At 38.1% G+C, this 24,580-nt stretch overlaps 1 protein-coding gene across 1 annotated transcript in view; it reads left to right on the top strand.

Moving 5' to 3' along the window:
* Positions 1–24,580, top strand: part of LOC104038321 (regulating synaptic membrane exocytosis protein 1) — a 190,511-nt gene that overhangs the window by 15,568 nt on the left and 150,363 nt on the right. Inside the window, exons 3-5 of the mRNA XM_075707731.1 lie at positions 19,820–19,887; positions 20,625–20,735; positions 22,889–22,988. Coding sequence (XP_075563846.1) covers positions 19,820–19,887; positions 20,625–20,735; positions 22,889–22,988 — 279 coding nt within the window. The remainder of the gene's footprint in view (positions 1–19,819; positions 19,888–20,624; positions 20,736–22,888; positions 22,989–24,580) is intronic.

Genomic DNA, 24,580 nt, shown 5'->3' with positions numbered 1-24,580 from the left:
TATTCATAGAGTTCTCACTTGAATTGTGAGATAAGCAAAAACCTCTGCTCACACAGTGAATACTGAGCTGAGGGCTAATGAACAGCCAATTTTTTCCAACTCCCCAATGTCCTGGGTCACTCAGAGGTATAATGCTGGTTCTTCCCTGTCACGCTCTGGAGCTCTACCATGGCAAATTGGTGTAAGTTTGCATCAAAACACATGGGATGCCAGGTAATTTGGTATTCTGTACAGGCTCAGATTTTCCTTAAAATATAGTATAAAAGTGACTTGCACTTACAGATGTAAGTGGACATCACAAAAGCAACTCACGAGTACAAATTGAAATAGATGTGAATTCTCAGAACTCTCTGGTGTTTGCTGTTTCTGCCAATTTTTATGAAACACACTGAACCTTGTCAGCATACCTGGGTAGGTTCAGTTATCTCCCATGGGGCAGGTGTTATGGATTTACCAGCAGTGGAGTCGTCATGGTCTTTAAGCAGAGACTCTCTGTGGGAGGGCAAACCAGTCCCCTGGGAATGGAATTGAACTGAACGGTTAGGAATAAATGCAGTTGTGCTGCTGCAGGCTCTTTTCCACAGACAAGTTGCTCTGAAATCAGTTTTACGAAAAGTTAATTAATCTGTTCCTGTTACCCAGTATTAAATCTCACTGCCAAGGGAGTCTTAGGGAATGGCTATTCCTACAAGTCACTGAAATGAGACACTTAGGAAGATGTTAATTTTTGCCAGTGAGCAGATTTTTTTTTTTTTTTAACAAACAAATGTGCCATTTACAATTGACTTCTTTTCAAATGTTTCCTTTAAAATTCTAATCTATAAGCATCCTTTTCCTTCAAAGAAAAAAAGCTACAACAACAAATAATGATATTAACTTTAAGGCGTGTTATCAGACATCAGTTAGCTGTGCTATGGTGGACCTAATCTTACTTTGACCTAGAAAATTATTATAAGGATTAGAAATGAATTTTCTGACAATGCTTAAACAAAGAACATAGTCACCGTTAAACCTTTTTTTTAGATGTGCAGTTTTTGGGGTTTTTTTTGTTTGGATGGTATATAACATTTTTAAAGTAATAGAAAATGCTATTTAACAGAGGTTGACCTTTTGAAGTGGTCAGTACTTATGGTACTGCTGCTCTGATTTCTAGGTTTAAATCTGAAATTTTTAGAATTAAAGGATCTGGGAGGAATCTGACTTGTAGGAAGAACTGGAAATTAAACCACGTCTACGCAGACTTAGGCGATAAGGAAAAGAAAAAGAGGGAATGTGACTTAAGTTGTCAAAGGTGTCCTGAACTAAGGAAGAATAAACTAGTGGCATGTAGATGTCTATCACCCTTGGCTGTGTAACCTTTCAACCACAGCCTGTGCATGAATCAGTTCAGGACATGTGTTGTCTTTCATTTTGTAAATGGGGCCGGGGTGGGTAGTTTTAGAAGGAAAAAAAAGCATTGTTTTAAGGAATTTTGGTAAGGTGATATGGCTGACTTAAATAAGAAGCTGTAATGACACTGTCACTGTAGGTTGAATCTCCTATTTTTGCTGTGGCCCAGGTTTGCAGATGGTACTGTTTGCTTGGCTTCTCTTTTGGCAGGAAAACTCAGGTGCAGCTTAGATGGCTGTGGTCTCTTCCTACAGGTAATAACATTGAACTGATTTGAGCAGTTTAGTTCTGTTGAGTTCAAGCCTGTAGCTGAGCATGGCTATCAAAGGTAGAGCTGTCATACCACCATTTCATCCCAGCTTCCCCTGCATCAGACAGGGAAGAGACTTTGAATAGGGGTCTTCCACACCCACCATGCTGTAGGGCATGAGGGTTGGGAGAAATCTGTCTCTCTGGAGACATGAACACAACAACTGGGAATAATAGATAAAGTTGGGAACAAAAAGAATATTTTGATACTATTGGTCAGTAAATTGAAAAGTCAATGTCTGTATATCAGTTACCATTTCACTGAAAGCATCTGGCTTTGGCTAGCAATTGAATGGCTGAGCAAATTGAACTAGGGTTTGGTTAAGACAACCTTTGGCTCTAAAAAGGGCTATCCAGCAGATCTTTTATAGATATTGTCAGTTAATTTATTAAGTACTGCCCTTGTCACAAAGGAAAATACTCCACAAAATCTCTTTTCATACAGAGGTCAATTCATCATCCTGTGATGTCAGAAGTCCAGAAGTCATCTGTAAATCTGACAGTGCAGCACTCATGTTCTCTGTCCTGATGTCAGTAGATCCTCCTCAGTTAAGGCCAATTATCAAAATGATCAACCTGAGGAGATGCTGGCTCTTTTAATAGATGAAGTAACTAAGGTAAACACATTGCAAAATTACTAGATCATGAAGGTTGGATAGCAAAGATCTCAGCCACTACATCCATAGGACAGAAGGCCCAGCGTAGGTTTTCTAGTGTGAGCATCCCTCTTGTCTCTTTCCCATTTCACTGTCATTATCATCTTCCTCAGATGAGTCAAGAACAATCAAGTCAATCAGGGGTAGAGGATGGGGAAACAGAATATTGGTGGCAGCACAGTACTAAACAATTGTCAATGGAACTTGGAAATGATTGATACAGAAGCAATAGATAGTGGGGTGTTTCCTTATTGGCTCTTGCATACCTGTGTGCTTGAAGGGGTTCCTATCACTTGGTCATGCAGTGGTGCTCTTCTGTCTTCCAGCAGCCTTCCAGGCTGCTGCAAAATGGTGGATGATGTTCTGTAAAACTCCCCTAAAGGACCTTTAGGAACAACATGGTAAAGCCACTTGTCTGGGATGCCAGTGGCGGGGCACACCATAGCCTGCTCCTGATGTGTGCATTTACATTATTTTTTTCATTCAGGTGCCAAGTTACTTCACTTCCACTTCAAACTGATTGGCTTGGATCAAGGTTTGAACTAAAAGCTGTGAAGTAACAACAGCATGACGTTGATTTAGCCCAACCTAAATAAAAGGCCAAACTTATTAGCTCCAGCATGTCCCTCTGTTGATGTGACTACATCATTTCTGCTTTGGTGCTTTTGGTTTTTGCCAGCTGGCCAAGAATATATATACCTATGTGTCTTTTTCACTACAGTCATCTCAGTTCTTAGCCTCTGATTTTTCTCAGTACTTCTGAGAAATGACAGGCCAAGCTATGTCAATCTGTTGAAAAGAAAACCACTTCCATATGGGTGGATATATGTATTTGTATATATATAGAAGTCTTTCTCTTGTAAATGATAAATGGTCAACAGTTGTCTTTGCAAAGTTGTAAGTATTTTGCCAAAGAATCTGAAAAATACTCAGTCCTCTTCACTGGGCAATACTTTATCAAAGAGAAGATGCGCTTATGTTGCATGAGTGCACAGAGAAGAGAAGTGTTTTAATTAGCCCAGTGTCAGCCAAACTCTGCACTTAAGCCTATCAGAAGCAAGCATGTTTTCTCTACTGAGTTTAATTCTGGGTGCATAGCCAAAGGCTACATCCAAGTTTTCTATAATCCCAGGAGAGCATTTTGTGGTCTGGAGTGCTGCTAGCTGAGTAAAGGAAAGCCTTGATTCGTCCCCATAAATCTTTGTGCTACAGCTATGTTAAACAACATCTGCAGCTCTCCCCTTGTCTGTAGATCCAGAAATCGTATTGGTCAGGCACGATTTGCCTTTGGTAAAGCTATGCTGATGGTTCCCAGTCACCTTCTTGGCCTTCATGTGCTCACAACTGCCTTCCAGAAGGATTTGCTCCATAACCTTCCCAGGGACTCAGGTTAGCCTTCCCAGTCTGTAGTTTCCCAGGTCTTTTTCTTGCCCTCCTTGAAGAGAGGTGTGGCGTTTGCCTTGTCTGGTCACTGTGAATCTCCCACAATAGCTGGGACCTTTCAAAGTGGATCAGACAGGGCTACAGTACAAAATGTCACATACAATGCCTAATATTGTATCTAGTACTCCTGCAGTTGCATTAGAATCTCTTCTCTGTTGTAACTTGGTTTTGAGGTCTGGAGACCATAACAGGGACCTTTTCTGTTGTTTCTCTCATTTCCTAAATTAAATTCCAACTTAAAGCATAGTTTTTTTTCCTTGAATTGCTCTTTCTGTGCTACTGAATTAAGCTTGGGACCATTCTCTGGCTTTCTTCTTTCAAAAAAAGTGTTGTAAAACTTCTGTTTTAGAGGAAAGCTGCATTTTTACCCAGGCATAAAACTGAATAGTACATTTAATATTTGGAATTTGACCTCTTAAAACTTGACAACTGGTAGGGTTGGATATGTGTGTGAGATTATTCAATCTCATTCTTTTCTAATGCTCTTAGAAAGTTTTATAAGTGCAAGAGTATCATACAGTGATTAAGATCTAGAACAATTATTAGCAGGAAGTTTATGAAGGAGCCAAACTATGACACTCAAAATCTAAGTATCAGATGCACAGTGTAGTGCACCTCAGATGATAGTGGCAGTAAAATAATTTGCAAGGGTAAAAACCTCCGGAGATTACATGGGCAGAGTTATCCAAAGTAAAGGTTGAAAGTGTGCTATAACTTAATCATGTATTTTTACTAGGAGAATGGAATGGTAACCAGATTTCCAGTTAGTTTCCAGTAGCCTCGCTACTATTCATGGATATAAAAGTAAATAAATGAGTGTTTGATCCTCAAACTCAGATGGGTCTTTCGGGGAGCCAGAAAGGCTCTGATTTGGGCTGGGAGGAATGAAAACAACCCTTCAGGGTGTGCAGTGCACACTGGGTTGCTGGCACTGTCCTTTCTGCAAAAGGCCCTTTCTGACCTCAGAACGCTCTTCTGTTGCTCCTCTCTTCCCCTACTTTTCATCACACCTGTACCATGTAAAGCTGAAGCTGTTAGACAGGGCTGCTTAGACAGGGCTTGGGCAGATCTCATGGGTAGGGAGAGAGCAGTAAGTAAAATTGGTGTTGAGGACTGCCCGATGTGGGGATGGAGAAGCAGAGAGAGGTTGCACATATCTGGCACGTAGGGGAATGGGAGACAGTGAGACCTTCAACAACACCATGGGGCACAAAAAACCTTTCTAAATACATTTGGGAGAACAGTTTATTAGTTTTTTCACAAACACATGCGTGCTACGGGAATGACAGGAGCATTTTAAAAAAGTCAGAAAACAAGCCCCATACAGTGCAGTCTCATTTAAAAGTTCTGAGGTTGTAGGGAGGAAATATTTTTCATATGTTGAGTTGGGCTGTGGCAAAATCCACTGCCTTGTTTAGTATGTGCTGCAAGGGGAGAAGAGCATTCAGGATCCAGGCAAGCTATGTTCTGAAAATGAAGCAAAGCCCTTGATGCCAGCCCTGGCAGAACAGGAGGAGGTCCTTCAAGGAGAAGGTGAGAAGGACCATGGGTAGAGTGGATGGGCTGTGGAAGCACCATGCACTTGGCGTAGTCTGGCTTTTGTCCCTTTTACAAGAAGTGTTCTCCAGCTTTAGGAGAAAGCTGGGTGTATGTTCCCTGGTCAGTAGATGTCCAGATGATCACTGTCTCTTGGAGTATATGAAGACTGCACATTGTCCTCCTCTAAAGAACCACCTCCTAACAAGGATACATCAGTGAAAAGTGCAGATGTAGATAGTTGTGTTGTCTTTCTGCTAATACCGTGCTACTGGGGACACTGAAAATCAGCAGTGACCTGGGATGTCAGCCGTGGCTTTTGCTGTTGACTGACAGGTGAGATAGTGTGTGTGAAAGGCTGCGTACAGTACCTTGGTTTTGATCATGTGATCCAAAATTACAGGGAAACAACTTGATTAAAAGTCTATTTTCATTATGACTAATAGGTCTATATATTACTGAAAGAATTGTAAGCTCTCATTAGCTTAATTATTTCTATTTTATCCCTTAAAAGCCTCTCTTTGAATTGAAATTTAAATAGGTTAGTTCATCGTGCTTTGTTTTCTCACATTTTGGTTTCTAAACAGGCAGTTTTTTGTATTTCTGAAGTCCTGCAGTATCTAGATATGCTGCAGAGAAACATATTTTTACAGAGGAAGACTCTCTCTGCCAGAGAAATAGTTTTATTGTCATACGGTTTGGATGTGATTTAAATTAGCTTAAATTCTTTAGCAAATTTTATTAGCTGTAATTCTCTAATCATCTGGCTTTCCCAAATATGCTGCTATACAGGTTCTGCTTTTCTCTTTTATCTTGAATACGTGATTTGGAATACAAAATGTTATTTCCAGTTTTTCATTTAGAATATATTTTTCTTATATAAAATTACATTTCCATGCACACATGTATTATGTAAGAAAAGTATTAAATAACCCCATTAATTTGTAAAAAAATGGTAAATTTTTTCAAGGGCTGTTGTGTTTTCAGTGTGCTAGAAGTAAATCTACAGCTTGGGAAGTTTTACATAACTTAAACCAGCCACATTTGCTTTACACGCTTGCTTCATTTATGCAGTTCATTAAAACTTGTTCAGCGCACCACTGCTGAATATAAATAATAACTGCAGCAGTGGTATTGATTACTTAGGTACCTGAGCTTGTGTCTACTGTTGTCTTTAAAGCACTAAGAAACTTCTTTCCTGTTCTATCCGGAGAGGAAGGAGCTTTTTCTTTCCCATCTTGTTTCTTGAGGATTATTAATTCTGGATTCCTAAAATCATGAAGTCCTTCTAGAGACTGAAACTCCTTGTCATTGCAGCAAGCGTGTATGAACTAATGCAGTAATCGATGCTTGCACTACACTGCAGAGATTTGTTTTGATGACAAGAGCTCTTGTAGCCCTGTTTGGTGTCACCGGTGTTGAATGTTTGACGCTGCAGAATAATTTGGCTTAGAATCAGGACGCAAGGACCTTAGGGACTTCTTTTATATCGTCTCCTTCACACTGAAGTGGATTTTTGCTTGCATTACGGTTTTGCTACAGTTGCAGGCTGGAATTCAGCAATCTACTAGATGCCAGTTGTGCTTTTTTAACCATTCTCTTGCTGATGCTGCTATGTTTGCTGGGTTTCTTCAGTTTCTGCTCCATACGTTGCATTCAGGGACAGGTAAACAAGTGGCTATACAGTGCTGAGGTTTTAGATATATTTTTATACTTTATATTTTTAAAAAATATATCTTTTTATAAACAGATTTCTTTAACGGTACAGTTTGAGTGGAGGCGTTGTGTCCTCTGAATGTAAAGTATTAATTGTAGCAAATATTCAGCTTAAGCAGGAAATAAGGAACCATTTTGCTTGTAAGTCTGTGTTTCAGTTATGTTTATACTTTGAAAGCTCATGTGTCAAATATAATTTGACATTAGTGATGCTACGTGGCATGAGTTTTTAAACAAAAATCTATTTTGAAAGCACACAACAAAATGTAAACGTGCTTCTGAAAAGTAATAATAATATTCCGATTGCATTATGATTATTTTGCATTTTGGAGATGTCATGGATAAAGAATTTAGAAATTTACTTCAGGAAACAAATGGTCATTCCTGTGTATTATTTCTCTTCGGCAGAAGACAGTTGATGTGTCCTCGATCCCCTGAATTGTGCTATTGTTAGTAGCTTTAACAAGTTCAGAATGGAATATGATTCTGTTACCTTTATTTTTGCATATTATTTTTGGAAAAAAAATCATCAAACCCATGTACATAGAACAAGAATATGTTTGTTTAGCATAATATACAGTTATGGTTATAATAGTAATATATGGGTTATAATAAATGCACAGTTGTGGTTATTTTGTATGTTATCTCTGCATCATCATACTGATGCATTGCATTTTCTGAATCTGGGAAGGACATCAGCCCTCTCCTTAGGAGGGAAAAAAAGTCTGTATTTGGAATAAGGTCCTCAGCTAAATCACTAAAGGATCACAGGGGAAAGTGAGAGGAAGGATTGACAATTGCAAGCTCCTTGGGGATTATGCAGTGTGTTGAGAATAATAAAGATCTTGAAAATCTCGTATCTAAGTAGTTGATAACACTGTCTGTGAAAGTCATTTTTGAAAAGTAGTTTCTTCACTAGAAGAATTAATCCTAAAGATTGTATGATAGAATAAGTCATAAAAGAGGTTTTATCCTCTCAAATATTACAGTTGTGTTAGTTAGCATATATTAAGAAATCCATGTGTGAAATGCATTTTTTTTTAGCAGAATTTAGAGGAGAATAAGAGTATACTGAGGGCAGATTCTGGAGAGATGCGTTGGAGAAGATGGGGTTGAGCAGCAATCAGAACAGAGATGGAACTGAAAAAGCAGCAGGAATATCAGGAAAATGTGATGCTGCTAAGGTTGGGAGCAGACAACGGTCAGCCTTAGCTCTGCGTGGATTTAAAGGTTAAGGTTGGAGAAAACCTTTGGTTAAGATCAAAGCCTTGCACTCTCTCTCACACTTAATGAGTTGTTTATGGCTGCATAAAGAAGGTAAGCCCCTTCTAAGTGCTTCTTCAGGGTAGTCACTGGTAGACAGCTGTAAACTGCCTTCTAGAGACCTCTTGCACATCTTGGCGTAAGTAGATGAAGAAGGTGAAGTAGGGCTGGGATTGAGAAGTACAGAGCTGTTGACATCCTGCTTTGCAGAGGTTCAAGGCTGTGCTGTGGGCAAGGGCATACAGCAGCACATCTCCAGCCTTTGGAATAGCGTGGAGTTGGGAGAACTAAAAGATACTTTAAAAACACACTAGCCCCATGTTGTCTGGTCCAGTTTTGGTCTCTCTTGAGAGCATTTGACTTTTTTGTGGAATAGACTGTAGAGTTATAAAGGACTATTAAACCAGACTATATATATCTCTCTGGTCATTAAATTTAACTCATCTCTCTCCCATAACTACACTTCAGTTAAATATTCTGCTCTGAAAATTTAACTGTGTGCTGCAAGGAGAGAACCTGAGAGACTGAGCCGTCATCAAGGTCACTGTCATGTCAGGGTGTTGGTTAGGTGCAAAGGTGCCCAGAAGACAAACCATGATGCAGAGTAAAGCAAAATCAAAAAACAACAACAACAAAACCTTGAGTTCTCCACCAGTTTGACCTGTGGAGGTATTTGGTATTTGGTGGCAAGTAGTAGGCAAGGCACCTGAGCCTGGCCTCTGGCCAACCCTGCTAACTCCACAAGTGCAAGGGTAATGGTTTTCAGACAGCAGCTAGGCTTGTATCTTCTATCTTCTTCTATTACCACTGTGATAGAGTATATCTACCTCATCATCTTCTGCACAGCTAGTCCTCAACTGGTTGACTTCCTTTCCCTGTTTCTACATTTGTTTATCCTGGTCTGTGTGTGGAGCCATTTCCTTGTCTACTCTGAACTGGGTTCTCTTTTTTCCCAGTTCATTTTTCCAGTTTGTCAGGATAGCTTCGAAGTCCAGTCCTGGTCTCCTATAACTGGCCATTCCTTTCTCCTTGGGGTCAAGACACCTACAAATCTAGTATGTTTCCGTTTTATTATCTAGAACGGTAATGTGAGTGTTGACTATTACCATATCCCAGACAAACATGGCAGAACCTGCTTAGTGAATCCTTTGGGGTTTTTTTGTTACCAATTTTAGCTGTTTAGAATATGCTTTTCTAAATAACTTTTCACCTTATACTAGTTTTATTTAGACACTTTTTCTGGTGTGAGTCTAACATGGCATGCTCATAAACAAAACTCCTGCTCAGCTGAAGCTGTTTGACATCTGCTGTTTGTTGCCTATCATACTGCAGTGGTAGGCAATGAATTGGAATAGTTTATTATTGACCCTTTGATTTGTAGGTCTCATCTCTTCTTTTCTTGCTATCTTGAAGGTGATTTGTTTTGCTATAGCATTTTTTCAGGAATTGAAACTAAGCTGACTGGTCTATAATTTCTAGCCCCTGTTCCCCTCCCCTCTCCTTTAAAAATATGTGGTGTGTTTGCCCTTTCCCAATTTTGTGGAACTTCATCCATACTCCACTAATGCTCAGGAAATAATTGTTCCTGGCAATGAGGTAACTTCAGACAGGTCTCTAAGTACTCCAGGATGAAGTGAGTTAGCCTAGTGTATAATATACAGTCTAGACAGTATGACTTCTTTCTGCTCTGGCATAACATCTAATTTTTATGCTACAGTCATTGGTTACCTTCTTGCTATGAGTTTTACTTGAGTTTATTTTTAGGAGGACTTATTTAAAAAAAAAACCAACCTAGGTGCCTTGGTATCATTTGCTGATAGAGCCAAATGGTAGCAGACTCTTTCCATAGTATTCTAGGATGCCAAGTACTTGGTACTAGATACTAAGTACTAGGGACTATATATTTGCAGGATGAGCTCAATTGTTTTTGCATACTTTGCTGTTTGCATTAAATTTTGTGTGTTTCCAATTTTGTCTTGTATGCTTCCTGGTATTCTTATCACTGTAAGTTACTCACTCATAGGCAACTTCCCATTGATTGTCTGCTGCCTTCTAGAAAATGAAACATTTATGACTTAGCTGGTCAGTCTTTGCATTTCTCCTTCCTCTGTGTTGGGCTGGTTGTGCTTCTGATGTTGGTATTATTTCTTCAAATGCTTCCATGATTGCTGGACTCCTTTTGCTGTCATGACTGCTTCCTTCTTTTCTCTAAGGTTGGGGTGTTTCGGTTTTGGTTTTGGGTTGGTTATTTTTGGGTTGGTTTGTTTGGTTGGTTGGTTGGTTTTTTTTAATAAAGGTTTTGGGTTTTTCTTCTGCTCAGCTTCCTTCCCTTTTTAAAGGTCACAAAGTCCATTCACTTTCACATTCTTAACTATTTCCTCCCTACTGGTGGGAAGCAAAGCTCCAAAGGTCCTTTGCTGGTTGCTTTCCCAGTGTCAGTTATCTCTCACTGTGCGCTCCAAAGATTCTTCCTGCTGTATTCTGCTCTGACTGGAGAAATGAAAGGCTTTAAAACCTCTCATTATCTTCAAATGCGGCATAATGGAGGATTCAGATGAATGCTTACAAAAAAACCCCCAAACTCACCAGGCTCATCTTCTTAATTTGGTGCTCTGGAGCAGGTCTTCATCATGGTACTGCTGAAGTGCTTTTTCTCTTTAATCACGATCCAGAGAATTTCATCTGCTGTATTTCCTTCTACAGTCCTGAAGCTCAGGACAAGCAAGAGCTTTTCCACCCCACCCCCTCCCTGACTTTCCTTTTCATTGTAAATATTTGCAATTAATTTGCTCCCCCAGTTTTCATGAAAATGAAATCATAATTTTGATTATGAAATATGATCTTCTTGTTATTTCTCAAGTGACTTGTACAGGTCTGCATGATTGACTCTGTGTCTATATGTTAGACAATCACCAGAAAGGCTCACTGTCTTTCTCCCTTCCCATTCCTGTGGTCCTGTGGATAACCGGAAACCTTGCTCCCAGTTGCTCTTGCTTCTATCAGCATGTTTATAAATACCGTGTATTACCTTCCGTATCTGAGCAGAAATGCCTTTCTTCTTTCCCCACAGTAGGAGAAAATGTATGTTCAAATAAGCCTGTCTGGGCATAGCCCATTTTGGTCACCTTATTTGCAGTGGGTGCTACCAGGGCATTGTATCCGTGGGACTTCTAAGGCATGGGCTGCTGTTTCACACCTTACATTTTTTTCTGGTATGCTTATCCTTGTTAAAATTCCTGTCTACTGGCACTGCAGAAACACCCTGGGGTTTGAGAATTTATTTTGAGCTTTGATTTTGAATTATAATTTGCTTATAAATCACTCTTTAACAAACACTAAGATCAAAAATATTCAACTGGATCCTTCTTAGAATTGTGAGGGGAAAAATACCAAGAGACCAAAATGAAAATATTACCTTCTTTTGCAATTAACACCTACTCAATTGGTTTAAATGTCCACAGGAAAAGAACAAAAACAAGAAACAACACACACAACAGCTGAAAGCTGTTTTGTCCACGTGGGCTTTTTAAAATACCTTTTCCCGTGTCTCCGTAAAAGGCAATCAAACCAAACCAGAAAAAAAATGACAGGAAAGAAAAATTGTGTTAGGCTGGAGAACAGCACGGCATGCTTGAAGTGCTGGGAATTCCTTCAGAACAGCAGTAAAGTTATTAAGAGCTGGTCAGGCTTTTAGTGTACAGGATAGCTATGTATCCATGTCTCCAAAATTACAAGCCCATGTGACTTTGAGAGATAACTTGCTATACATTTTGCAAATTTCATCATATGCTGAGCAAAAATATTATCAAGAGATCATGCCACAGCTAAAATAGTATTAATTATATGAAAACAGGAACTAAAAAAAAAAAAAAATGTTAAAACCAGTTAGTGTCAATATTGAATTGGAATTAAATAACGATAATAAATTTATTCAAAGAAGCTCTAAATTTTGAAAAGGAGATCTCCATCCATCCATTTACAGAATTAGCTTCACTCAAGAGAATAATCAAAGTCAGCAAAAACAGCACTTGGAGCTAGCTCTGAGACAACAAAATTTTTCTTAAACCTTTAGTACCACAGTATCAAAAATCAATAAAAATGTTTGCCTGCTGATTTGAAGTTCTTGGTAGTGCTAACCACTTTTTCTGGTATCCTCAACAAAGTACTTTAATAAAGCTTTGAAAGGAACTTTTCAAATTAATGGAAGTTCATGCATCTTAGTATTTTACATCTCTAAGTCTCTCCAGGTTCTTTAGCACTCGAAACACACTTTCTAAAGACCTTACAGAACATGCTTCTGAGGGCCATCCCTTTGTGAGCTTTGCAGATCATATATATATTCTTGGACTCACATGGTTACAATAAGACTTACGCATCCTCAAAATAACATTTTAGATGGTCTCTGAGATAAATAAGCATCTAGCTGGCAAGGGTTGATGAACTCTTCAACACTCTCAGTGACTGAGTGAAGGAACTAAATAATGTTGGCTCAGGGAGTCTCATGAGCAGACTCCCTAGAGATGCAGGAAACTTAGAAAAGCTTCCTTGTTACTTTCCTTGTGTCCTTATAAAAAGTTTTAGAAACATTCACAAATCCTCAGTTTGTTACCTGACTGGATGGGTTGTGATTTTTGGCTTCAAGCTTCCATTGGCAAGATTAGTAGTCTTTGCTTTCAGTAATTTATAAAGCCTTCTAACAACACTGAGATAATTCAGGTAGGAAGTCCACCTTGTGAACGTACAAATGGGCCCAGTTGTTTTTGTGTTGGAAAGTGGAGGTCTTTTGCAAGTATACCTTTTGAGAAACATTCCTGAGCCATCAATGAACACAAGTGCAATATTTTCTTATAAAAAGAGTATATGTGTAAACTGTACTCCTCATTTTAAAAAAAATCACAATCCATAAAAATAAAATTAAAAAAAAAAAAGTCTTTGCTAAATAAATATCTGGATAAGAAGCTCATGTTATATTTTAAACAGTCCACAGAAAATTCACCTTGCACCCAGATAAAAAGAATATGTTGAAAGAATTTTTAGTAATCAGCCACTGAAAAATCATTCCTTTGCAAAGTTAAAAATAATTGTGAATTTGCAAACTCTTGTAAAGAAACAACTTTGCAATAGTAACTAAGGGAGAAGTCAAATGGATTTTCTTTTCAATAGATTTAGTTTAATATTAGCCTCCTTAACAATCAAAATAGTATTTCATGAGCTCACTAATTTCTTGCATAATTATTTCTGGATTTCTGGTTTAAATACTAATTAGCATTGCAACCTGCGCCATGCTCACAATGTAACTACCAGTTTAAAAAAGATTTTTAAACTAAGGGGTTTGTTTCAAAAGAAAATGCTGAAGTGTTAATTTTGTGTGAGAAGTATGAAAAGTCCTTATCTTCTAAACACAAAAGTAGGGAATAAACATTTATTTTCAGTGTGTGCTAGATAAGCCTGGGTTGTCAGTTGTGTAGGTCTGAAAGCCTAGTGCTTGGTAAAGCTCCATAGACCCTTTTTCAATGATTTTCTGTTACTCAGAAATTTAATTAAGATACAGAAAAGCAATTTTGTATCTCATCATTATGTTAAAATGCCTAAATAAATATTGAATTGAGGGAACCATCTGAGAGGCTAGCTGTAGCTTTGGAGCTATAGGGGTCGCAGGCATGTGTGCCAGGTCTGTACTCCAAATATGAGTATTATATATATGTAAATTGTCACTTGTATGGAGTACTAGTCTTTAGTTGAACTTTGGAGTCTTACAGTATGTTAGCATTTCAGTGTTTAGGACATGTGCCAGCGGGGAACTCAAATCCAATGCAATTATATATTTTCTGTACAAAATAAAACGTAAACTTCACAGTCACGTGGTGCACTCTTCCCACATACCGCATGAGCCAGCCTGTCCTTGAACTGCGTAAGTGGTAAAACACAGACCTCATTCTGCAAGGATTTAGGTTCTTAACTGTAGGCATCTGAAGTGGGTTGATTTGAGAGCAAGGACATAATGAGCATTTTTGCAAAGCTTTCTGTGTAAATAGGCAATAGGTAGCTTTTGAATTCTCTGCTTGCCACTTAGATGCGAAGGCTGTCTGTCAAGCCAGGGTACTCGTGTGTTTTCTCTTTATGTGGTTACTTAGCAGCTTGACTATAATGATTTAAACATACATTGTTTATCTGACGTGATAAAATGGTCAGCATCTTTTTTTTTTTTTTCTTGGGCATAGAAGTACTTTCTTGCTTAACAATGTGACCTATCACATCTGTAACAGCAGCCAGATGTTTTTAATAACAGTGTGCTGAAGACATTTACCAACAGCATGTAGCGTGGTCTTCTAACTCATGAAAACTCAGGCTACGGAAGAGGAAGGCAATCAAGTTGATACGTGGAGTTTCTTTACATTTGTTGTAACTTCCTGTAGGTTGATGTGTAGCTTCTATTGATTTTTACCTTGGGAAACAATTGATCATTTCCATGAGATACTGATCCAGTTCCATGGGAACTGTGGAAGACCTAACAGAAGATGTTCCAGGTCTTTAATAAGCTTTATTGTCTGTTTAATGCAGGCTATATTTGACCTTAAAAATTAACAAAGATAAATACATAAATGGCTGTTGTATGTCTTTATTAGGGAGACCTAGTCTGACTATATAGGAAGCCAGTTTGCGCCTTAATTTCAGATGCAGCCTCTGAAAATAATTGTCTCAGTTTCCTAGTTACATGATAGAACTGTTTTATTAATTAGCAGATACATGTTAAGCTCAATTAAGTGCCTAACATGGGCTGACTGACTCTTATCATTAGACTGTCTGCTTCTTGTCTTAAGTAACTGCTACAAATCAGTGCATCTGGATTTGAGTGAAACACCAGAAGCGCGTTCTTTGCTGAATGTCAGTAGTCTCTGAATACAGTCTGGATGGATTTGGGGAAACATCTTGGGGTATTTTATCTCCGGTATTCAAGACTCTTTGGAAATCAGCATGACTGGTCGTACATGATAACGGACTTTCTCATATTTTGTGCTAGTTTTGGCTTTGCAAGAGAGACAAGGCTGTCATTTCCAGCACTTCTCAGCTTTGCAGCATTTCACTCAAAATCACAGTATCCCAGCATTAGCTTTTGGTATGAGTAGGGCTGCTGAAGAGGAAATATCTTAGAGAAAATGTTTTTTTGGTGGTGTGAATTTTGCTTTCCCTTTATTTTGAAGGCACGCGTGTTACGGATAAAAAAACATCGTCAATTTATTAGAGTTTTACTCCCTGTCTTGAAATTTGATCGCAGACTGCAAAAGACTTCTCATGGAAAAAAACCTCAACACATTTGTGTCTTGTAAAGTAGATTTATGATTATACCCGTGTCCAAGAGTAAAGTAATCGAGCAGCAGCATGTTAATAGGAAAAATATTTAATTGCTGGCAGGATTCAACTTTTGAATTATTCCCTCAGGAAAAAAGGTTTTATAAATATATACTTGTTGCACTTCATTGGTCTTAAGTAGATCATGCATTGTAACTGTAAATGCATTTTTAATAATATGCTTTCAGTTGAAATACATTTTTTATGTTTTAGAAATATATCAGTAATATACGAAAATAATGGCACAGTATATGTGTATTTTCATAAGGGCTTATTATTTTTAAGTTTTTCATGTTTTTAGATTTAAAGCATTGTTTAAAAAGTGTTTAAAAGCAGCTTAAGCCTGTAAATCAATTGTTTACTCGTTAGAAAAGTTTTTTCCTCTCCATAATGTCTTAAATTTGTTTTATTTTACTAGCTATTTTTAGTGACTTTTACTAGAGGAGAGAGTACTTTGTGTATAGGTTTTTTTGTTTTCAGCTTTGGTGGGGCTTTTTGAGAAAGCCTGAAATTCTGAAACTATGCTCTTAGACTGTAATAACCTTGCATGTTATTTACCTATTCCTGGATCTCTATAATACTAGTTCAGTGAAATTATTTTGTGTAATTAAACAAATAGTCAGTTCTGGGGTATGGCAGTACAACAATGTCATAAATAGGTATTAAGTAAAGAAGCAGCAATGACCTAAGATGATCAAGAAGAAATTATTTTTAAAAGTATAGCTGTAACAGAGTGCTTAACTGTAGATGTCAAGACCCTAGTGTCAGTGTTGCTGGCATAAATTATTTTTAAGCTCATTTGGGGATTTTGTTCCTTTATGTTTTATTTTGCATGTTCTATTATATGAGTGTGTATGAATGTGGATTAACTGGCACTTTCCATTGTAAAACCTGTTTACAGTTGTAGATTCAACCAAAAGTTTGCATGCCAGTGGTCTATTTCATACTGAATTTGAATGGGAATTTAAAAATTCAGTAATTTTTCAAGAATGTGGATTTTTTTCTTTTTTCTCCCCAATTCATAATATTCACCAAGTTGTAGACCCATCACTTTCAGTCAAGAATTCCTATAGGAAAGCTACCTTTATGCATTCCTGGCATATCATCTATGCTCTAGCTCAGTATGGTCGTATTTGCAGTGCAATTCCTGCTCTCAGCTTCTGATAGCAGAGGGCAAAAGGACCGTGGCCGTGGCTGGCCACGGCAGATGTAGCTGGTGGCTTGGGATTTACTGAAGCGCAGAACAGACAAGAGGGTTGAAAGGGACAGAAAGCTACAGGTTTATGTGTGGGGAAGAGAGGGTTGTGAGGATGTAGCTTAGTATCAAGGGGCGTGAGGGGAGGGAGGATTTAAAATCGACAATAAAGAGGACACCAAAGCCGGGAGCAGAAGGAGACAGAAGATAGACAATGGCAACAAAATAGACAGGGAAGAAAGGCAGCAAAGGGTAGGTAGTTGGTGAGGAGGGAAGATTAGCAGGTAGGAGCCAAGGCAGAAGACATACGAGAGGATCTTGCTACAGCAGGAACTTGGTGGGGAAGGATGCTAGATGCATGAATTAGGTGGTCACAGGTATGCAATAACCAGGAGGAAGAGCAGCAAGGAAACTTGGACCCAGAAGCTGAAGCTGGGGAAGGAAGAAAGGAGAACAGGGAGCAATGGGGACAAGAGCAGAAATGTCTTTGGGCGCTTGGACACATGCCACTGCATGCTGGAGCTGACATTTATTCCTGCCTGAACGTTTCTCCGTTGCTGAGCAAATAGCTGTGAAACATGGAGGCAAAGTGTGTTGTGTTTTGCCTGCGGTGGGCCAGCTCACACAGGAGAGTTGCTTTTTGGTGTTACTGTTGAGTCCGTTACTGAAAGTTGGAGTGCCTGTGCCACAGGACCCTGCTTACTACCAGCACTTGGGGTGGCAGTCTGGTTCATGAATTTGTTGCTCTTATTGCAATTTTGAAGTCTGTAAAGGTGCAAGGAATGATGCTAAAAATAAAACTGCAAGATCTTTAATGTGAAGTTAAGCTCTCCAAAACTGCAGAACTGCAGTAGCTAATGCAACCACAAACTGCCTTGCGTGGCTATGCATATGATAATAATAACCTGCTTAAAAATAGGCTTTTGCATATGATCATGTAGATGGTAAGCTACTAAAGATTTTATGGGTTATAAAGAGTGGTACAACTTGTGTTTCATAATCAGCCTCTAAACATTTGTAGAAAAAGAGTGAAAAATAATAAACTCTTCATGTAAATGTATATTCTTTTTCTTGTTAGAAGCACGCTTTGTTTGGGCTTCTATTGGATGCCTGTGTGCTAGTAAGCGTAGTCATCTAACAGCAGTATTAGTGATGTGTTTTCTGAAATAAGATAGTCAAGATGTATTGCCTAAAGTGCACATAATAAATAAAATATGTTTTCTGAAGGCAGAGAGCATATCAAGAGTGCAGAGGCTATTGGCAATAAGTATCTGACTTTAATGATAAAGCAGGTTTTTTACCGCCTTTTAAATGATCGGTAAAGAGTTTGTAGGAATGTTATTAGGAAAGAGTGTGAAGAGTTGTGCCATAATGAAAACTAACTCTGGGACATAATAATTTAAAGAATTGAAAAAAACCCACTTGTAAATTCAAAAAGCAGTATTATTGAACTCTTCCACTGACGTATTCCAAATGACCAAGGTTCTTTGCCTAAGTGAGGCTGAAAAATGCCTGAAGTGCAGGTATGGATATAAACCTCAGTGAGAGATGACTATATTTCCTTCAGAGTCTAAAACTAACCTCTGAAGTGATAGTTTAGATTTGTGTTTGGTGGGGGGTTCGTTTGTTCACATGTTTAAAGGCATTATAAGCTAAATGGCAGAATCATCTACTTTTTGTCAGATAAAATTCAAAAATACCTCTTGTTTTTTTCAGATCAAGCTTTTATATACTACTGTTATTGCAAGAGAGCATTAGAAAGAGTTGTTCTCATTTCTAATGACACTATTGCATTTTTGTTAATACACTGTGGCAATGCCCAAAGGGATGAAATAACACCAAGGTTCAGAGCTCACAGGTGTATTCTGTTTAAAACTAGCTCTAGCACAGAAATACTTCAGACATTTATCCTTCTGTTGGGTCTATTCTAGCCTGCATCATTCTCCTATGTCCTTCCCAATATCACCTGCACCCTTCCTCTTCATAAAGAAAATTGCGCTCTGAATTGCACTGCCTGATACTCTTCCTTTTGCAATTCCTGCCTCATCCTTTTCCTTCTCGGAAAGGAAGTTTACAGTTACATCAGTCCTCTATCACAGACAACTGCCATTGAAGTTGGTAGTTTTTTTGCTACCAACTCAGCCTTCTACAGGTGTAATATATTAAGTCAAACTGGTTTCCTTAGCTTTCCATAGCTTCTCTTTTTTCCATATATACTCTCTGTGGTGTTACACTCTGCTGCCTTTCCTCCCAGTCCCAACCCATGGTTCCCCTCCTTGGCCTGATGGGCTCATGGCTTCCAGATCGCTGCAATTCATGGGTTTATTCTTGATGTACGTAGCATATAAGTTGGTCCCGAGCGAAATGAAAGATTGCAACCTCATATCTGCTGTTGGCACTGTTTGCTCTATTTGTGTGGCTGTTTTGCCTGGTGCTCTATTACCCTTTACCAGCTCCTGTGCCTCTCTGTCTGTACGGCACCTGTTGTCACAGTATGATCAACTGCTTGGCAGATTCTTGAGTGTGGTTGACTGTTCTGTCCTTATCTATAGCTAAGTGCCTATTTTGTGGAGCATTCTCTCTCATGTCATCATTAGCTGTAGTCCTGTGTGTTTGTTATGGAGATGGGGGGAGGAGGAGGGCTGTGAATGTGATGCATTGGGATCCATTCTTGGAAGACGACTGGGCAAAGTCAAAATCAGCTGGTGTGCGCAACCGATTCTGAGATGCAATTCATGAAAAAGCAGAGGTCCAAATAAATGCATTATTATGTGTCTATGGTTTTATATTATTAGGCTATATTGTTTTCAAATTGATATAAGTTAATTTGAATCATAATACAGGTTTTGTGTTTCCTTCAACAAACTATTGCACATTAAAATTCATGCATGCAAAAGTAATCACTCGTACATCTTTCTCTGTTTGAGAGATTACACATTTCTTTCTATTCATATTCTTCCAGGTGACTTGGATTATTACTGGCTGGATCCTGCCACGTGGCACAGCAGGGAGACATCCCCTATTAGTTCGGTAAGAAATAGGGAAAAAGGGGTTCATAAGTGTGAGCTAAAATGTTTGCTGATTATTTCAGTTCAGCAGAGATATTTTGTTGTAAAAAATTGTTCTTTACAAATTATATGAAAATTTGGTTTAGTAGATCATGGAAATTGAAATCAGAAGGAAATTTTCATCAAAATGTATACTGGTCAAATTGCCTGAATTTTAACTTGAATTTAATTCTTTTATAGACGTGATACTAGATTTCACTACACACCACAAAAGCAGCTGTGAGTGTGATGCTGCTCTGGGAGAGATCAGTGACTTCTATTGACTTGGAGTGGGGAAGGATCATTTGGATTTTTGTTATATAGCGAACCCATATGGTAGAGCTGTATAATATGTATGTTATTCAGAAGAACAGAATTTATGAATGCACTTTTCAGGGTCATGGAATTTAAAAGTAAATGTTTAATTTTATTACTTAATGTATGTTTTAAATGTTTAATTGTGTTCAACTTTGAATTGTATTATAATTCTACCTGCAGACTTAGTGCTGAGATTTTTTTACAGTGGGCATAAGTATTTAATGAAGCCAGAGTCCAATAGATATAATAATAGAAAGCTTGGGTGCAATATGTAACACATCTGAAGGATGTTTGTGTCTACCGTGACATAATGATCCAGAAATTTTATTGCTTCATAAATGTGCGTCTAAATACAGGAAGATGGTTGCGCTTCTTTAATTCTACTGCTGTCTTTTTTAACAGCATCCAGTAACGTGGCAGCCTTCTAAAGAAGGAGATCGCTTAATTGGGCGTGTTATTCTTAACAAGAGAACAACCATGCCGAAAGAATCAGGTGCATTATTGGGGCTAAAAGTAAGTATTACATGGTTTATGTGGTAAATGAAAGAAAATTCCACTGACCTTAGACCTAGAGGTCTAAAACATTAAATCAGAGGACTCTCCAAATATATGGTCGTTTGACAAAAATATATTCCTTATTTTTAGTAAGTTTTGAAAGTTGTAAAGATAAATTATCCTTCTATGCAGTCTTCCACTCATCCATGGCAAAGGAGCCGAACCGTTTTGATTAAAAAGTGTATGTTTATTCAGCTTTCTGTCTGCAAGACACATACTGCACATTGCAGTGCACTAATGGAGTCCTGCCTTTTCTACCTCTACTGTTTGCATTTCAGTCAAGTAATTCATCTCATAATCCACATACATAAATGTCATCTGGATGCAAATATTTACAAGGTCAAGTGTTTAAAATCCACACAGCCATTTGGAAACACAAATTCTGTGCAGTGAAACTAAACATTTACACAAAAATTTGAAAAAAAAAAAACCTTCTAAAGCATAATAGAGATTATATTCAATGTAATTCCAGTTAATCCGGTGCCCCAAAATTAAGACATTAGCAACACTGTCCCGTTGATTTAAACCCCTAAACTGGTCATCTGTAGCGGACTTTTAGGTTCGTGTCCCTAAATTGCTGGAACACTTAGAGAGAGAGAGAGCTCTACTTCTGAAGCTGGTGGGGAGTACAGCGTGCCAGTTCAAGGATTTCTCTCTCCCTGTATATTTTTAGCTATATGGAGCTTGAAACATGACTGAGAGAATTTGATTTGGGTGTGTTCCTCTCCCCACTGAGAAAAACAGAATCAATGCAAAATACGAAACATTCCCACCCGCTTAGGTCTGAGTCTATTTCAAAGGGCACTGACACTGAACCACTCCTTGCATAGAGTTGTCTGATAGTTCAGTCCCTTGCATGTGACGGAGATGTGGGGTGTCAGTTCTGCTCGTCCTGGTGGGAATTACATCAGGAAAGAGCCTTGTGAACTTGGTAATGGCATGTCCTGGGTAAGAGCCATTTATCCACCTTGAAGTGAGACAGTGTGGCGTGGGAATACAGAAGATGAGAACAGCTTCAGTCTACTAAATGTGTAGTAGTCTGTAGCACAAGGCTGTTTTTTGCCGTCAGCAAGCAATTTTTTTTTAATACATGAGAAAAAAGGTTGTTTCCTAGTAGGAAATGTAGGTTGGAGAGCTTTGCTTCAATTTTTCAAGTTTCATTTTTGTATGATACAAACTAAGGTCCCCACTGATAAATTTAATGCATTATCTTGTGACAACCTTGTTGGCAGTTAGTCTTCTGGGTCTTCTTGGATATATATCTGTATTAAAGTTCCTACTAGTTATTGTGATTGCAACATGGGGAAATAATACCTAATGAACCAGTGTTCCACTGTTTTGTTTTATTATAAAACTCCTCCCAGGATATTCCTGACAAAAAAAAAAAAAAAAAAAAAAAAAAGACTGCAGAGAGAAAGCTAGAGGAGTCAGCAAGACTACATTTTCTTGTTTTGTATTTTATTAAAAATCTAATCTCTTGAGGGCACCCATTTTTGGCGATTTTCCTAAACTCTGTATCATGCAGTCGTCTTCAAAAATAGCTCTCTTCTGTTTAACAAAAGCCAGAAGTTGCTGTTTTGTTTGGTCATGTGCTTGGATGAGAGGGCCTGGGTTTTAACAATAACAATGTTCTTGTGAACTGTTTGCCCACGTTTCATGGTAGTGTATTTACTAAGTTTTTAATTGTTGTACCAGTTGCATTTTGTGGTTTTCATACGTTTGGTTTGATGTGCACTTGCAATTTAAACTTAAGAACATGGCAGACATCTATTTGTAAAAAGTACTTGTCTTGGTTATTTATTAAGAAACATGATTTCTGCAACAAATACAGATACTTAGCAAACTGCATACGACTGATTAGTCAAACACATTAAAGGAATATCAATTTTATTCATTTTGTGTCAGCTTTACTTCTTTTCAAGTAGATCTGGCCTTTTTGTATCTTTAACTTTGTCTTGCAGCCTCTGTAAAGCCAAATTGATAATAGATTTGCTTATGCATATTTTAAGTTTAATTTTAAAAATAATGTGAAAACTGATCTGTCTATGTATTTATGCTTGATATGATGTCTGGTCTGTGGCTTGGAAACTCACAAATTTGTGGTTAACCAGGTTGTTGGAGGGAAAATGACAGAATTAGGACGACTTGGTGCCTTCATTACCAAAGTGAAGAAAGGTAGCTTGGCTGATGTGGTGGGGCATCTCAGAGCAGGTAAATCAAACAGTTGCATACAAAATATATTGTCTTTTAATTAGTGCTTTTTGTAATGCAGCTGTTAATTTATATTAACATTGTTCATGTGCTAGACTAATATTTTTTAAATACAGGACAATATTGTAAAGTTATTATGAAATGCCACAGTTGCCTATGTTTCTAATTTACTATTATCTCCAACTGCTTGGCCGGATGAGCAAAATACAAGACACTCCTGATCAGTGCTGGTGTCAGGACTGGGTGTCAGTGGAAAATTTTTGCTTGCTAGCTCAGGAGCTGCTTGTTACGCTCTATAGAAGCAATGCAAACATTTTTTAAAACTGTTTCATTGTGGCAAACAAAACTTACTAGTTACTTTACTTGCACTATAGTGTCACCTGGAGGATGATGCACTCTGTACACAATGGACTTCATTAGTGCTTCTTTCAATGTGAATTGTTACAAATAAAAATGGAAAACAACCCAAGAAAGTGATCTTAAAATATTTCATTTATATAAGATGTATATTCTACACTTACAAATAAGTGGCTGTGCTGTTGGCACCTTTCAAGCTTCTAAATGAAACGAGAACTATGTACAACAGTTGGTTTTCAAAATTACTTCTTAGTGGTTTATATTTTTACCATGGCTCTAAGCAACTACTTTCTAAGTGTTGTCTTAGCAAACCAAAGTCTATGCAATGCCTTCTTAGAAATCCAGAAGCTCCGATGACAACTTGTATGAATTTAGGATAATTGCATGAAGCAAACAGTAATAAAGAAATAGAAAAGATGATGAGTCTCTAAAACTATCCTACTTCGTTTTGGCTTTTGTTTTGTTTTGTTTTTTTTTTTTTAACCATGTCAATACACATGGGGTTGATAGCACCAATTATTATAGTAGTTTAGAGATTTTAACTGCAGATTATAATTAATGAAATTAAATTTCTCTCTCCTAATTGTGAACTATTTGGGCTGACATATTACATTTCTAATATATGGTCGAGGTTGTTTTTTAAGTCAGAACTATTTTTAATTTCTGAAAATATTTTTAGAGCCAAAATAGTTTCACAAAAAACATACGTTGTTTTGCGCATGTTTTCAATGAATTAAAGTCTATTCATCCTATGGCATGGGACTAAAACACAAAAAAAGGCATGGATGAGTCCTTGCTGTTAGGAGAACATGCATTTTTGTCTTTATGAAAAACCTCCAAAATTTGGCTAGTTGATAAATCTTTGAGTAATTGTACAAACTCATAAAATTTAACAAAGGCGAATGTGAAGTCTTGCACCAAGAACAGAATAACCCAGTGCAACTGTAAGCACTAGGAGCCAATCAGCTAGAAAGCAGCCTGGCAGAAAAGCGTCTGGAGATGCTGGAGGACAGTAAGTTGAACGTGAGTCAGCAAAGCGCCCTTGCAGCGAACGCCAGTCACGTACGGGACTGTGTTAGCAGGGTTGTTGCCAGCAGGTTGAGGGAGGTGGTTGTTGCTCTCTGTTCAGTGCTTATGAGGCTGTATCTGGAGTACTCTGTCCAGGTTGGGTTCCTCTGGTACAAAAGAGATACTGACAAACTGGGCCGGGTTGGACAGAGGGACAGAAAGTTGAT

This window comes from Pelecanus crispus, chromosome 3 (assembly GCF_030463565.1).
Source record: "Pelecanus crispus isolate bPelCri1 chromosome 3, bPelCri1.pri, whole genome shotgun sequence".
NCBI classification, from domain to species: Eukaryota; Metazoa; Chordata; class Aves; order Pelecaniformes; family Pelecanidae; genus Pelecanus; species Pelecanus crispus.
This window is presented reverse-complemented; position numbering and strand designations above follow the sequence as displayed.